Source organism: Protopterus annectens, chromosome 7.part0, assembly GCF_019279795.1.
Source record: "Protopterus annectens isolate FY-2018-M chromosome 7.part0, PAN1.0, whole genome shotgun sequence".
Taxonomy (NCBI): domain Eukaryota; kingdom Metazoa; phylum Chordata; order Ceratodontiformes; family Protopteridae; genus Protopterus; species Protopterus annectens.
Genome location: NC_056739.1, coordinates 188,307,562 through 188,325,045, shown reverse-complemented (window position 1 = coordinate 188,325,045; position 17,484 = coordinate 188,307,562). Strand labels below are relative to the sequence as shown.

The 17,484-nt window shown below is 44.1% G+C and overlaps 1 protein-coding gene across 1 annotated transcript in view; it reads left to right on the top strand.

Moving 5' to 3' along the window:
- Positions 1–17,484, top strand: part of IPO9 (importin 9) — a 1,198,493-nt gene that overhangs the window by 27,558 nt on the left and 1,153,451 nt on the right. The window contains exon 2 of the mRNA XM_044076674.1: positions 14,930–14,991. Within this exon, the coding sequence (XP_043932609.1) occupies positions 14,930–14,991 (62 nt within the window). The remainder of the gene's footprint in view (positions 1–14,929; positions 14,992–17,484) is intronic.

The following is a 17,484-nucleotide window of genomic DNA, read 5'->3' as shown; positions in this document are numbered from 1 at the left end:
ATTGATTTTGTGCCGAACAAACGTAATTACGGTGGATATTTTCGTTTGGATGTGCTAAGCAGCCTGGGAAAGGTTGTATTGCAGAGTGGTTGTAATGTTTTGTCTCTAGTCCTCCAATTTGCAGAGAATGTGACCTTCTGTTAAAGTACATACTTTATGCAGATGTGTAGTACCCTGTGCACCTCTGATGTAGGGGCTGTACCTCCACATGCTCCCTTTTTCTAAAAATTGTGTAGTTTTTGGATATGTAGGAATGTGGGAACACATACTACACACACTGGAGGAAGACCAGATGACCCCTAATGTCCTACAAAAATTCTTAAAAGTAAGCTGTTTGCAGTAACCTAATTTAGGTGCAGTGGGACCGTAGTCAGTATGGTATGCTTTGGGGACATTGAAGATGCACATTTGATTTCCCCTAATTTTATTATTGGATTTTTGGCATGCTTCATGGTTTGTACTACTAACTTATGTAGTCTTGGTCTAACCTTGGTAAATGCCTTTTGTAACTCAAGGAAATGCCTTCTTCTTAGTCTACGTTACCATAGTGATTGTGTAGAGATGCATCACTAGGCTTTGAATGTGCCTTGGGCATGTGCGATGGAGTGACCATTAAAAGTTAGGGAAACATCTCCCATGTTGACGACAAATGTAAAGTTCAATGAAAGTCTCTGTTAATAATCCAAAAATTTTATTTTTATGGAGGATTTTAACTGGTTGCACAAATCTGGAGTAGTGGGAAATGAATTGCAGTACTGTAGGTAGCATATCCAGTCTAGGTGACTTCAGTGTGCTATGGAGGTTTTTTCTTGCCTGTGGCATCATGACATTTCCTGGGTATGATTCTTGCCAGAGTGGTCTCAGTTGTGTTCTCCATATGCATGTACTCTTCATGGTGCAAGGAAAGAAATAATGGGTTGACTAAATGGGAACCCAAAGCTGAACACGTTTCATTTTAGTGCTGTGCTTGAGTAATAGAGTTCACCTTTGCTCTAGAAAGGCTACCTACTCTACTTGGCTGACAATCCGGAGTGGCATCTAGTGACAGAGGGTGGTGGGTTTAATGATGGCAAGGATGCAAGTGTGTCTTATGGTGTGAGGGGTAAATACCTGGCTGTGAACCAGATGACTTGGATAGTGAAGGAGCTGAACAGACTAGGTTTTGGAGCAAGTGGCCATTATACCCTTTCCTGCCAAGGGCGCAATGGAGCTGCTACATCTGCTGCAGGGTTCTCATCTGTTGGAGATGGAAGTGCATGCCATGTAGTTTACAGGCTTGAGGAGTGTGCTTTGCTCTGCTAAGATTTTTGCAGTAACTTCCATTTACGAATGTGAAGGGCTATGGTGAGTTGTCAACCAGGCGAGAACTTGAGGCCAATAAATGGAAATTTCTTTGTAGCTGTAAGGCTTATGATCCTTCTGAAACTAGCTACCTGATGGGGAATGCATGGACACTGTTGTGGTGGGGATGACTTGGCCTATTTGGGACGAGCGAGAACAACTTTGGGAGAGAAGCTATCCTGGTACTGTGGAAAATGCATCTTCAAGGATTATGAAGTACTGGTTTTCAAGGATTATGAAGTACTGGTTTTCTATGATTACAGTTGGAGCTGAATTTAGCACAGTTGATTTTTGTATATTTTATATAGATACTTCTGAATATTTGATGTTAAGTTGTCAATCTCGCCTTCATTCTTGCTGGATGGGTTCGGAGCCGATCCTCGGCTCCGACTCGGCACTTGCTTTAGCTCGAGAACTCCTTTTACCAGCTCGAGGCAACCCTATATCCCATGATGCAAGGCGGAACTACCTCGGATCTCGTTTGCCGCTTAGCGAAAGAGGGCTCCTTTGCCAGCTGAGGTAAGTTTTTTTTCTTGGTAAAATAAGAAAAAGTTTAGTTAGGGGTTTATTTTTTCCCTTTTAGTGTTAGTTTAGCCTGTACTTATTTACAGCCCCCACCCTATTCCCTTCCTTTTAAACTTTTTATAAAAAGTTTCAGTTTTAAGTTTTTAGTCAGGCCTAGTTCCCCAAGTTATTCCCTTCCTGTGTGTCTGTGTAAGGGATTAATTGGTGTGTTTGTTGGGACTGTTTGTGTTTCTCCCTCCTAGGATGTCAAAAGAAGGCAAGGTCTCAGGCTTCAAGAAGTGTGACCAGTGCTGTCAGAAAATGTCTCTGACAGACGGTCACACTTCTTGTGTTTATTGCCTGGGGCCTTTGCACCTGCAGGACTCCTGTTCGTTGTGTCTTTTAGCCAGAGAGTCCTGCAGGAAAGGAGGAACAAATTAATCCTCCGAGGTTTACTTAAACCTGAAGGTTCTCCTCCTAAGTCAGGGTCAGGAAAACCTCTTAAGCCACCGAAGGTTCAGGCTACAGTGTCCAAGCCTCCTCCGGTGGCTCCGGCGGAGCCGATATCGGCTCCGGCTGGAGTCTATACTTCTTCTGTTCGAGTAGTGGGTTCGGTGCCGGCTGGCTCCGATACCCTGACTACTGTGGCCTTGTCGGCTCCGGCTGGAGCCGACACTTTATCCAGCATCGGAGCCGAGATATCCTCGGCTCCATCTGGGGTTCAAGGGACTTCGGCTCCGATGGCTTCGACCCGTAAGAGATCCCGGTCCCCTTCTATACTGAGTATCCACTCTGCTCCGGGGTCTCCACTTTTGTCGGAGCGGAGCCATCGCAGCCGATCTTCGAGATCTTCCAGGCTGTCTGACCACGATTTGGAGAGGGTGGTAAGCAGGCTGTTGAAGTCTCAGGCACTGGCCCAAATGCTCCATAGCCCGTCTCAACAGACTTCGGCTATAGCCCCGATTCTTGAGATTCCTCCTCCGACTTCACACCAGAGTTCGGAGCCGGAGCTTCTTGGGGCAGCGACTGTTTCGATGCCGGAGCCGATGCATCCTTCGCCCGGCTGCCTTCGGCTCCGATCTCCTCCTTGAGACCTTCCTTGGAGGGATCCGGTCGTCGGGTTTCCACTGTCGGCTCCGAGGGGGCTAGTGGCATCGGACCTTTGTCCGACCCCGCTCTCCCTCTCGGGGCTTCGGCTTTGGTAAGCTCGGCGCCGACATCGGCCTCGGAGCCTTCTCTCCTTGGAGCCGACCATTCCTGTTTCTTCGGAGCGGGTGTGTTCCGGTCTCCCGGGGAGAGGAGTCTTTGAGGTGATGAGGAGTGTCCTGGCCTCTGAGCCTGGTCAACGGTCTATCCCTCTAGCTCCTCCCTCATCAGTGCCTGCAGATGCCTCTTGCCAGCCTCTTGCTCTCAGGCCCAGGGATCCATCGCCCCAGGTTTCCCCACTGGGAATTTCCTCCTCTTCCGAGGTTTCTCCTGATCCTGCAGGGGAACCCCCTCGGAAGAGGACGTGTAAGAGGAAACACAGACTCCCCTGAGTCTACTACATCTGATACCGACTTAGATGAGTCTGAGGGTTCCCCACGGTCCCCCTCAGGATGTCTCCTTTTCAGACATCCTTGAGCTCCTCAAACAGAGGGGGAATTGGCCCTCCATTGACCCCTCCGAGGATGAGTCGGTATACCTGGAGGCTTTTGGATCCCGACCCTCCACCTCCTGGGTGTCTCCGCCTTTCGACCCACTCATGCAGGTAGTGGCTCGGAAGGCGTGGGCGGCTCCAGATTCTGTGGAACCTGTCCCCAGGAGACCATCCAAGTTCATCACGGCCCCTTCGGATAAACAGTTCCTGTCCAAAGGTGTCTCTGTGGATGCTATGGTGGTGGCGGCCACTAAGAAGGAACTGGCGGATCCTTCAGTGCCTGTCCATCCTCCTAATAAGGATTCTAGGACCATGGACAGGTATGGAAAGCGGATGTTTTCTTCAGCGACCTTTGCTATGCTCGCTGAATTACCTTTGTCACTTCACCAGGCTTCAACGAGATATTCTCAAGGAACTGGGAGAAGTAGTCCAGAATCCTTCTGCTGCTGGGGCTCAGGAAAAGATTGCCTCACAGCTTGCTATCCTGAATTCCATATCTAACTCCTCCATGCGGCTCATATCTTATGCGGCCGATGGAGCGAGCAGGGCCGCAGGCACAGGTGTTGCTCTTAGACGCCAAGCCTGGATGCGGCTGTGTAATTTTGCGGACCCCTTTAAGGCGTCCTTCACCAACACCCCCTTTGACGGTTCGGCTTTGTTCGGACCTCAGGTGAAGGATACTTTGACCAGATGTGAGCAGGACGGTAAAACTCTTTCTGCCGTTGGAGTCCAGTTTTCCACTCCTCCTAGACCTTACCCCAAGGGTCAGAAGGGGGGGAAGATGTGGTTCCGAAAAGCCCAAGGAGCTACACCGGACACACGTGGTCAGTTTACCCCCAGAGGCAGAGGAGGTAACAATAATAGACGCCGCCCTAGAGGCAGGGGGGGTCCTCACAACCAGGGCAACAGGGAGTCTCTTCCTGAGAAGCCTTTTCAGCATCCCTGAGGTGTTGCCCGACTGTCCACCCTTGGAGGCAGTCGGGGGAAGAATTTCACTGTACCCAGTAGCCTGGCAATCCCTATCCCAAGAGAAGTGGGTACAGTCGATCATATCCGAGGGTTACAAAATCCCCTTCGAAAGGTTTCCGCACTCTACAATCCCTTCCAGACATCTCACCCGGTCAAAGGGATTTGGCAAGACAGGAAGTTTCAAAACTCCTGGAAAAAAGAGCCATCCAGACAGTGCCGGCAGACCAAGTAGGATCCGCTTCTACTCAAGATTCTTTTGGTCCCCAAAAGGACGGGAGATTGGAGACCGATACTAGACCTAAGCAGACTAAACAAGTCTGTCAAAAAGGCAAGATTCCGGATGGTCACGCTGCAATCCATTCTGCCCTTTCTGGGCAAGGACAACTGGATGTTCTCTATAGACCTTCAGGATGCGTACTATCACATAAAGATTCACAGACGCTCCAGAAGGTTTCTCCGCTTCGCTGGGAGCCAGTCATTACCAATTCAGAGCACTGCCCTTTGGCCTCACTTCAGCCCCCAGAGTGTTCACCAAATGCATGGCAGTAGTCACAGCTCACCTGAGACGTCGAGGATTCCAGGTGTTTCCTTATTTGGATGACTGGCTCCTCTCCGCCACCACCAAGCATCAGCTTCTTCGGTCCAGAGACTACACCCTACAGCTTTGCAAAAAACTGGGAATTTCGGTAAATTTCGAAAAATCCTCTCTGCTGCCTTGCCAATCTATCACTTTTATAGGCGCAGAGTTAAATATCACAAAATGTTAGCCAGGCTAACAGATCAAAGGATTCTGGACATCCAGAAATTTGTTCAGCTTCTGTTACTAAGCAACAAGATCAAAGCCAGGTTTGTCTTGAAAGTTCTAGGCCTAATGGCTGCGGCCATTGTTCTTCTTCCACTGGCTCGCTTCCACATACATCTCCTGCAGTGGATGTTATTCACGCAGTGGTCTTACCACAATCTGCCTATGAGACACGAAATTTTGGTAACAGTCGTGCAGGGCTCATCTACGATGGTGGATATCTTCCCCTCTTCTTCATCAGGGCCGACCCTTTGTTCCCCCTCCTCCAGTTGCCACAGTAACCACGGATGCCTCCCTGATCGGGTGGGGGGGGCATTATCAGGGCAGGATGGTCCACGGGACGTGGCAACCCATAGAATACCATCTGCACATAAATGTCCTGGAGATGAGAGCAGTGCTTTTAACGTTGCAAGCCCTCGACGACTTTCTTCCCACGGGGACTATTGCAGTACAGACGGACAACATGTCCGTGGTCTGGTACATCAACAAACAGGGCGGAACCAGGTCCTATCCCTTATGTCGAGAAGCTCTCAGACTTTGGCAATGGGCGATCTCTTCTCAGCGGTTTCTGATAGCAACGCACATCCCCGGCAGGTCCAACCTATTGGCGGACAGGCTAAGCAGATCTATTCTGATGCCTCACGAGTGGTCTCTCAATCAATCTGTAGTAGATCAGAAATTTTTCTGAAGTGGGGCACTCCTTGTTGCGATCTTTTCGCTACCCCTCAAAACAGCAAGTGCCCAGATTACTTCACACTATTTCCCCTTCCAGGCCAACCCTTGAGAGACTCTCTAACCCAGGATTGGCCCCGGGGACTTCTTTATGCTTTTCCTCCCTTTCCATTGATTCCACAAGTCATTCAGAAAGCCACCGTTTTGAGAGCCAAATTGATCCTCATTGCTCCATATTGGCCTCGACAAATTTGGTTTCCGTCTCTACATCATCATCTTCTGGTGCAGCCCTGGCATCTGGACCCAGTTCCGGATCTTTTGATCCACCAGTCGGGTCAGCAGCACCGGGCCATTCATTCTCTCAACCTCACTGCTTGGTTGCTCCACTTCCTTCCCTAGCCAGGCTACCAATGATTTCTGACTCAGTCAGAGACATTTTAGTGTCTTCTTTAAAGTCGCCCACTAGAACTATTTATGCTAGCAAGTGGCGCTTTTTCAATTTGGGCAAACGCCAGAAATATTGATCCTTTTACCGCTCCTGTACATTCTGTTTTGGATTTCCTGGCGGAGGTTTTTCATTCAGGATCCTCGTCATCTACAGTCAGAGTACAACTGGCTGCTATTTCCAAGTATCATGTTGGCTTGCATGACAATAACATCATGTCTCATAGGTTATGCAAGGCCTTTTAAGAGGAGTTTTTCTCCTAAAACCGCCTGTGAAACATCCTCCTCCGCAATGGGATCTAAACTTAATGTTGGCATCCCTAATTCTACCTCCTTTCGAACAGTCTGCTACGTGTTCTTTAAAGTTATTGACGTGGAAAACTATATTTTTACTGGCTGTTACTTCTGCAAGAAGAGTTTCTGAGATTCAGGCCCTCTGTATTCGTTCACCTTATCTGGTTTTTCATAAGGATAGGGTTTCGCTAAGAACTAACCCTTCCTTTCTTCCCAAGGTTGTATCTCAAACCAATCTTAACCAATCTATTGATCTACCAGTTTTCTTTCCTAACTATTCTGACAGAGCTGAACAGAAGCTGCACTTTTTGGATGTTCATAGTCAGCTCAGGTACTACTTGCATAGGACTAAACAAATAAGAAAATCAGACCAATTGTTTGTCTCCTATGCAGAAAACAGGTTAGGTCTTCCAGTTTCTAAAGTGACCTTATCTAGATGGTTGACTTCCACCATTTCCTATGTGTACTCTCTAAGGGGGAAACAACTATCTTCTAAGCCAAAAGCACATTCGACCAGGAGTCTATCCACTTCTGTAGCCTTTCAGGATAGACTTCCCATTGACACTATTTGTGCAGCAGCTACTTGGGCCACGCCTCATACCTTTGTGTCTCATTACAAGTTGGATTTGGCCTCCGGAGATAGGGCCAGTTTTGGTTCCACAGTTCTCAAGAGTCTGTTCCATTGAGCCACCCGGGATACAGGTGCTAGGACGCGGTCCCATCCAGCAAAATGAAGGCGAGATTGACAACTTAACATTTAGAAGTTATGTACCTACCATAACGCTCCATGTTAGTTGTCTTCTCGCCTTCTTTCTTGCCCTCCCTCCTTCCCCTGGCCTGGACAGATCTTGGAGAGTTCCTATTAGATTGCTTCCTCTGGAGCATTGTTATGAGGACTTCTTTTAGGAACCATGGTTCCTAATTATGTTAGGATAGTCTTTAGCAGGGTCAGTTAGCTGCCAAACGAGATCTGAGGTAGTTCCGCCTTGCATCATGGGATATAGGGTTGCCTCGAGCTGGTAAAAGGAGTTCTCGAGCTAAAGCAAGTGCCGAGTCGGAGCCGAGGATCGGCTCCGAACCCATCCAACAAGAAAGAAGGCGAGAGAAGACAACTAACATGGAACGTTATGGTAGGTACATAACTTCTAATTTTGTACATTTTTTTCTTTTGTGTGTTTTGATCATATGAATTTTGTTCAGGAATGTTAGTCTCTTGTAATGTGTACTTTCTGTTTTGTGTTGGGATGGAATACACATTGTAGTCCAAGTTTTTTGTAAACTTGTAATAAATTTATACAAGCTATAACGAACTACAGGCCTGTTTCTTCAAAATGTGACATCTAATTCCTGAATGAATTGAACAAAATGTGACATCTAATTCCTGAATGAATTGAACTACTTCAGTAGGTTCAGTGAGGGGAATAACACTGTGGCAACTTAATTCCCTATCAAACAAAATGAGGAATTACTCTGCTTTAACTCTGTAGACGTCCAAAATGTCCTAAGCAGAGTAAATCCCAGAAAAGCAACTGACCCTGACATTTGAGGAAGGGTGCTCAAACTGCTCTGCTCAACTGTCAAAAGTACTTGGACATTTTGCAATGTATCTCTGAGCCAGGCCCGAGTACCAAGGTGCTTCAGGAATACTGCTATAATACCCCTACCAAAGAAATTGCGGCCAGCCTAAATCCGGTTACTCTAACTTTGACGGTGGTGAAATGCTTAGGTGGTCCTTGATCAGCCACTCAGTAGACCTGCTTCAATTTGCCTGCAGATGCAATCTCATTTGCTCTTCATGAATACTTTGCATGTCTTGACGACAAAAATTGTTAAGAAATGCTATTCGTCGTTTTTTTAAGCTCTGCTTTTAATATGGTAATCCCTCCTCGCCTGATTTGAGGTACTTGTCCAGCTGCGTGTCACACCTTATGCAACTGGATCTTGGACTTTCTCATTGCTATACCCCAAAGGTATGTGTGGGCAACAACACCTCAAGGAGCTTGACGCTTAAGTATGCAAGTCCATCAGCGATGTCCTGATCCCTGTGCTGTTTGGCTGTGCAACCATAAGTTAGTAAGGCAGACATAATTTGAACAAGATCAAGTTTGCAGATGGACACCACTGTAGTGGGTCTTATCAGGAGTGGAGATGAGACTGTCTACAGAGAGAGGTGAACCACCTCCTTAACTGGTGTGATTCCTGGCCCTAAATGTGTATAAAACCAAGGAGTTAGTAATGGACTTCAAAAAAATCAGGCTGCTCATCACCCTATCATAATTAGAGGGAAAAGTGGAGCGAATGAGTAGCACCACATTTTTGGGTGTGTATTTTCTGAGGACGTGGCATGGTCAACAAATACCACATTGTGAAGAAAGCACATCCACATCTGCCCTTGTAGAAGCTGATGAAAGATGGTCTTTCTTCCTCTGCCCTCAACCTTCTGTAAGGGGTACCATGGAAAGTACCTTGACTAGTAATCTCGCAGAACCCTCATACCGAAAGGCCGTACAAAAGGTGGTGAAAGTAGCAGAGATCTTTGGATCCCCACTTCATCTCTGCAGGCCCTATATGAAGCACGATGTATTGGCAGAGCCAAAAAAATAATCGGACCACACACACCCTGCACATGGACTGTTCTCCTGCTCCTCTTCAGGAAGACTGTACTGTAGTATGTGTTAAGTCCTGCAGGTGTAGCAGGAAGCTTCCCACATGCTATCAGACTGTTTGAACTCTACAACATATCAATAGCTGGTGACTTCTTGTAAAACATCTACATCAAGCTGCTTTAAAACTGCAATCAGTAGTAATTGAACATTCTGTAAAATGTACTTGTGCTATTCTGTATACGCTTGCATATGAGGAAAAGCAATTATTGCACATATTTGATAAAGGCTGTTACCAATATTGGAGGCATCTCAGATCTTGTCAGTCTTGGTATGTGTTCTTGTCAGTCTTGTTTTAGTATGTCCCTGGAACTGAAGCAACATAATTTTGTTTAACTCGCACTGTGTGTGGGTCTGAATGACAAAGTTTACTTTTGACTAATAACTGTGGAGCTTTTTTTCATGTCCTTGTGAAGTTTTCCATGTTTTTTGCTGAATGTGGGTTTTACCCAGTCATGTTCAACAAAAGTACAGGCTGGAATGGACTGTTTGGGACCTGGCAGTGAAATCATTCCTTTTAGATCACCTAATATGATTGGGCAAGTTACTGGAATGTGATACTACAGTAGAGATTTCCCTGTGTCCTGTGGTTGGGTCCATGAAATGAGTTTTAAATAACTTTGTTTCTGATGTATGATATAATGTATATGTTTTCTTTGTTTGTCAAGGACTGCTTCCACAGTGCTTTCTTGAGGGAGGAGGAATTAGTGCATGTAGTTTCCTAGAAAGGGTTTTTCTTGTTTAATACTTCATCCTGTTTAGTTTGAACTCTTTTTCTCTCGCACAAAGCCCATCACTTCTTGGCAAGAAATGCCCTTGTACAAACAAATGAAGTACAGGTTACCTTTACTAACTTTCTACTCGAGCTCAATGCCAAGAAGTGCATTGTCATCACCTTTGGGAAAAACACTGTACCCATGAACTACCACATAGGCGGTAGTTCACTAAGCACCGAAAATGTGATTAGAGACCTTGGGGCACAGGTGGACATTAGTCTCTCCTTTGATAACCACATTGCCACAGTAGTCGGGAAATCTTTCTACGTGGCACCCCTCATCACAAAAGGGTTATTTAGAAAAAAGGTCATTGCTCCTCTCTACTAGTCCCTCATCAGACCCATTATAGAGTACAATGCCCCATTTGGCATGCATCTCACAAGACACCTATAACAATTGGGAAGGCCACAGATATCATCCTCACTAAGAGGATTACCGGCCTCAACAGATGCCATACACACAGTCTCAAAACTCTAACTGTACTGTCGCATATCACCTACTCTGAGGTGATCTCTGCCTAACATACAAAGCTATGTCAAATCCAGAGCCGTTGGACATGGTACACTTAAAGAATTCCCAATCTCTCCGAATCACACACTCCAGGGACCTAAACCTTGTCACCACAATAAACAGAACATGCTGGCGGGATAGATTCCTGTTCCAGAGACTTCCCATACTCAAACTACCCATTCATGTCAGGCAAAGCTTCTCATTGGCCCCCTTTAAGAAAAATCTTCGACTGGATGGGAAATGAAAAATTCATCCTGTGATTCACTTCTGTGGCACTGCTCGACAGGGGCACAGGAAAATAATTTTCTTAGGTGGCGAAAGCCAGAAAACCTTTTTGGCTAGGTTTGTATAGGTGCCAGGGACGATAGCTTAGTACCTACCTATGAACTCCAGTAAAAATATGCATACTATACAAACAGCAATAAACAAAATATGCAGATTGTTTTGCTGGCTGATAACTACCACCAGTCTCTGAACTACTCAAACGTGTAACTGTTTGCCAGCAAATATGCTAATGTGGTCAAACTCTTATCAGTGCCTCTAATGAAAACAACTCCTCTGGCATCAGGCCTACAATCCTGGAGGATTTGGAAAATTCCAAAAATTATTAGACCCTGTTTTTAAATCCCTGCAGGTGAAATAAAAACATTGTCCCAAATAGTTGGTTTTGGAAAATCTTCCCAATGTTCAAGATCTGAAATGCATTAGATTTATTTTAATAAAAGAATTTTAAAGAATGTCTGAACTATATGTACCTGCTTTGGAAGATGGTGGCCAAATTGGAGTCTGATCATTGCATCATCACAGAAGTTAGAGACCCACTTCTCTGGTTGGGAAGGGGGGGCTACTGGTGTCTGCCATGCATATTTTAAATGTACTGACTGAGAAGTTACTATTTGCTTATTAGTCAGCCTGTCATTGCAAAATCTTACAGAAATGGGTCTGCCCTCTTTGAGCAAAGGGTTCAAAGAAGGGAGTTTTCTTTTTCTTTTGACTCTTCTTACTCCTCATCCCAGTGCACATTCCTACTTTTTTTTTTTTTTTTTTTTTTTTTTTTTTTTATGGTGATTACAAGTGTGCTTTGTGGGGGGGTGGTGTGAGAAAAATATATACTTAATTTACTTTGGATTCATTTATCTCTCTCTCGCTCTCTGGCGAAGTACTGATTCTTGATTTTCTTTCTACATTTTAGCCTGAAGTTTAATTCTAACTGGTTTGCACACACACATCCTCAGTTTGTCCTAGTGTTGCATCTCCCCGTGGAGGTTACAATGTTGAATCTTCAAGATGCTGCTGTGACAGCAGCCCCTTGAGAACTGAACATGTTCCAAAGGACTATTTCGACCGTTTTTACAAAAAAAATCTTCATGAAAGCTCATGGGAATGTTATAGGGCTCTTGCTTCAAAGGCAAACAAGCAGTTGCATCTTGTATTTGAATGCATCTGATTTTAAATGTCATGTTCATGCCTTTACCCATGGTTGGTTTTATATAAAACATGCACTCTAAAATTGCATGTTGCATTTTGAACTGAAAGCTACTAGTGCCCCCCCCCCCCCCCCCCCCCCATAGAACACAGATAAAAGGGAAAGAGGACATTCCTGTCTTCAAACAGAACTCATCAGAGGAACCCTCCCACTTGCCTCCTGGTCCCTCACACATCGTACTAATAAACCTTACAATTTTATCAGGGAATGCAAATGCATCCATTGCCCTACTCTCAATCCCAGCTTGCCCTTTTTGAATGCTTTCTCTGCATCAAGACCCACCAACAGCAGTGGTATTTTCTTATATTCTGCTTCTATCTAGAGCGTTCTGTTAATGTCAAATTTTTCCTCCCCTCCACGAAATTGCATAGATTTTTTTATCTATCAATTGTGGCATCACCTTTGTCATTCCATTGGCCGTTCTAGACCTAAACACTTTATAATCCATAAAAATGAAATGGGCCTGCATGAGCCTGGATCTTATGGGTCTTCACAGTCTTTAGATATTAGTCAACACTGCTGTCTTCCTGGATGTTGATGCTTCTCCTTTTAAAATACTGTTAAACCTTCCAGATCTTTTTCACTTCCCCTCCTATCTTCCAAACCTCCACAGGGCTACTTCCTGTAGACTTTCCTATAGAGTGGTTGGTTGTACATCGCCATTTTTCTCATCGCCTAATTGTTGGTAATCTGGCAGCTACCTCTAACCTTGGCATATTTAATTCTTCTTTAAACATTTCCATTTGTAATTTTTGTTTCCACATTTCTTATGGTTGCTCCTTAAAGACCTGCATCAAATTGTACACTGTCCTTAGACTCCCCTCCCAATTTCTTTATCTCATTCCAGTTTTATAACCTTCTGCTTGTGTTTAATTTATGAGCCTTAACTGTGCACTAGTACTTAAATGTGTAGCTGTGAACTAGCCTGTGGCGAGAATCTGTTATTCCACTTGACTTTGTTCTCACCCTTCCTCTGTACATTTCTGCAAGTCTGTATTACTGGCCACAACTTCTGTTTGTGTATGTTTTTGTTTTTTGTTTTAGTAAAATGCCTGGGCTGTATAAAAGACTAAAGGATCTAAAAACACTGATCACGGATATATTAATAGTAAGTTAAGAGCATTCAGCTTCTCAATTTCTGGATTTTTAGTTTCTTCTCACTTGTATCCTTAACTGTCATATCAGTGCACCTAAAGGAGTATTGCTAAACAATCTTTTGTGGATACCTAATGTACAGCTATAGCCTTTGTTTTGTTTTTTGTTTTGTATCCTGCAAACAATGAAAAGGGTTCCCCAAGGACAAAATTTCCTTTTGTGGATTTATCGAGCACATAACATTTGCAAATAACTTTATTACCATACCAGTGATATCCGTGGTAGTGACCCTTGTTTTTTTTTTTTTTGCCAGTTGCTGTAAATATCAAGAGGTGGTGATGACATGCCTGCCCAGTTCCTTTCTCTAACTACAGCTTGTTGAACAGGAGCGATCTTTGTAATTCTTGCCTCCAGTCCTTTGAATCTTCCTGATTAACCTTGCATACCTCTCAACTGTACAGATTTTCAGAGAATGTCTAGATTTTTGTCCCATATTTTTGATCCATTGTTCATAAAATTGTGGTCTTCTAGCAAAAAAAGTGACATCATTAAAGATCGAAGTTAGAAAAATGACTGGCACTTGAGATTCAGACTTCATACCCATCAAAATTCATGCTAATGCAAAACTTGTTCTATCAACTAAGTTTGCAAGAGCAGTATTTAAAAATTGTACCTATTTTGGGGCCTTTCACTTTTGTTTATGGCTTTGTCCAGATTTCTTGCTTTTCGGTTGAGAGGTATGGGCCAAGGATTGCAGATGAACCTGTTGTCCTATTAATAAAATTCCAGCTGCCTTTATTGAATGCTTTCTTTGCCTCAAGGCCAACAAGCAATAATGGAGATCCAAGATATCCAAGGTTTTTCTTTTTGAAATTGACAATCGTATATGTATAGATTGTCTAATTTTCACACTGCAGCCCTTGTACATAGTGTAGTATTCACATTGGCATCCCCCCCACCCCAAGCCTGGGAAAACAGTGGTTTTAGGCTAGGTTGAGATATGGCACTGTCCATACTCTTCATTTGAACTATCAGTTACCTGTAACTTAAAGCATGTAATCACGTTTTTGTAAATTGTCCTCCATTTATTTAAATGGAATTCAACCCTGCTGTATTCACTTAAAATGAGCAGTTTGTTTATACCCACACAAAATCTATTACAAAATGAGTATAACATGGCAAGAATGGTAGGAGGCGTAATTATTTTTGTGCACAACAAAACTTTTAATCTATACAGGAAAGGGATAGAGTCTGTGCAATACAGTCTGTGCGATCATTAAGAGAAGAAACACTTGCTCAACTGTTATGTATTGTAGAGCCTGCTCTGTAAAATTACATCTTTGAAGTATTGTGTTGCCAGCAGTTCTGCCTAATTCCTTTATCCATTCTCATTTGTGTTTTTTATTGTCTTACTTCTGTGATCTGTTTACCATTGTAGTTGATATTTACTTTTTATAAGCTTATCACATAGTTAGTCTCTTTGGGGATTGTTTTAATTCATAAGAGGTGTGTAGTGACTCTTTTTTTTTTTCTTTTTTTTTATGCTCCATTAAGCTGAAACCTTTTTATATGTTGACATGTGCTGTGAGTAAGCATGATGATAGACACTTGCATTTAATTCTTGTATGCAAGACTGTGGTGCATTCATTTACTTTTGTCACCTAGCACAGTGTCCGATCTGACCTAAATGATGTGGGTTCAACCTGTTTTCTAATATGTTTTCTCTTCTTTTAGAGTTTGGTGTACACTTGGCAGAATTAACTGTAGATCCTCAGGGAACACTAGCGATCCGTCAGGTAGGTTTGAACTGTGAAATCCATATTAAACCAAAATTGTTCTTTGATTGCCCTTTTCATAAGGGAAATGTTGAAATGATGAAAGGTAAATGTGGATTAACAGTTTGTTTTTCAGTATCAACTATTGTAGAGATGTTGGTGTTATGATGTTTAAAGGGGATATGGACGCTGGCTACATTTTCTATCACAGTTGGAATGGTGTGGTATAAAATGTCATTTGTAAGGCTAGATTTGAATTAGGACGGCTTTAGTACATGAAAATGCATAGTATGTTGGTCCCTCCCTGTAAATAGTTATCCTCCAGATATCTCTTGTGCAACAATGGCGTGTGCATTCTGATAATCCTTTGCAAGTGTCTTGAGCCAAATGTTTTCTGTAAATTAAGTATTATTGGCCTCTAGATGAATTGTGTGCATGGCTTTTCTAATTTCTGGGCTCTTAAGCTGTGCGGGCTTTTTACTTTTTTTTTTTCACGTCTTCAGCATTTTGCTAACTCTTAAAGTCTGATGCATATAATTTTCGGCTTTAATATTGAGGCAGTTTTTATTCTAATTTTCTCAGTTAAATTTGTTTCATTGTAACGGTCCTTTTTTAATTATGGAGAACTGAAGTTTGTGTTTCAAGTGAGGAAATAAAATCCCACCACAAAACTGGCACGAAAATTGGAAGAGAATGGCATATACAAGTAGTAAAAGTATTCCATGTTACTAGGTGGTTACTACTTAATACATCATTGGTGGGGGGGGGGCTATGCTTGCATGGATATTAAATGACTACTGTTGGTGCTGAATACCACTTGTCTGAGCCAGCTTGTGCAGTTTTGTTCTGTGCAGCCCCTTCCCCCAAAAACTGTAGCCAAACTTCACAAACCATACACAGAAGAAAAGGACGTACTTTGGAATTTTTGTAGTTCCATTTATCGCCTGCATTTTGGACCTAAAACTGGTAGGGCTTGGTCATGACTTTGAGACTGCTGCAGATGCTCCTTCTGTTTAGCCGTAATGTTGTTGGCATAAGGACTCCCATCTCCAGATGTCATCAGCTGCATAATGTTACTTTGAGTGGATCCTGGTTGTCCCTGTCCCCCCCCCCCTTAGAGTTTGTATTCTTTTTGCAGCTTCTTTTATTGTGGTGTAATTTTTTATTGTGGCGTAATTATCTGCATGTCCTTGATCAGGTCAGTTTTTCTTTCAAAACTGAACTTGTAGTACTGTGTTTCCAGTAATTGAAGACCACAGCCGCCTTGGAAAGCAGTCCTTGAACTTTGGTTGGATAACGTGTTTGGAACACTAAGTGGACCTATGTTAAGTTGTCAATCTCGCCTTCATTCTTGCTTGATGGGTTCGGAGCCGATCCTCTGCTCCGACTCGGCACTTGCTAAGCTCGAGAGTCACTTTTACCAGCTCGAGGCAGCCCCATATCCCATGATGCAATGCGGTAAGTACCCAGATCTCGTTTGCCGCTTCGCTGATGAGGTCCTCCTTTTACCAGCTCCTGGTAAGTGATTTGCTACTTTGCTATTTTAGCCCCTTTTAACAAAAAAACCCTTAATTGTTAGTTTTATATCAGTTTTAAACCTTTTCTGACAGAAAATTCTGCCTCCTCTTACTTTTTTAGTCAGACTTTCACCCATCCCATCCCCCCCCCCCGTTAGGGTGTGTGTGTGTGTTTACTAGTTATACCTTTTGGTATATTTAATTTAATTTCTTTGACTGGTGTGTGTGTCTGTGTGTTTTTACACCATGTCTAAAGAAAGGGTCTCAGGCTTTAAGAAGTGTGACTCGTGCTGTCAGAAAATGTCTCTGACAGACGGTCACACTTCTTGCCTGTACTGTCTGGGGCCTCTTCACCTGCAGGACTCCTGTGCTATATGTCATTCTTTCAGCCAGAGAGTCCTGCAGGAAAGAAGAAATAAGCTGATTTTGAGGGGCCTTCTTAAGCCGGAGGGCTCTCCGGCTAAGTCGGCTCCATCCAAGACTTCTAAGTCTTCCAAGGCCCAGGCTTCTGTGTCCAAGCCTGCGGCCTCGGCTCCGACTCATTCAGAGTCGAGATCGGCTCTGGCTGGAGCCGATTCTGGGTTAACTAAACCTTCGGCACCGATGGCTATCGGTGCCGATTCTGGTTCGACCACTTCGGTGTCGGCTCCGATCGGTTCCGACCACCATGTGGCTCAAGCATCGGTGTCGGCTCCGATCGGCTCTGACACCGTTACTTTTGTGGCTGTATCGGCTCCGGCTGGAGCCGATGCATCGAAGCTACCTGTCGGCTCCGATAAGTTGTCGGCTCCGACAGGTTCAATAGTTTCATCGGTTCCGATGGCTCCTTCGAGGAAGAGGTCTAGGTCTCCTTCCTTGGAGCCGATACTTCGGCTCGGCTTCACGTCTCCTCTCGAACGGAGCCATCGGAGCCGATCTTCAAGGTCATCCAGGCTTTCTGACCATGATTTAGAGAGAGTGGTCAGTAGATTACTTAAGTCACAGGCACTGGCCCAAA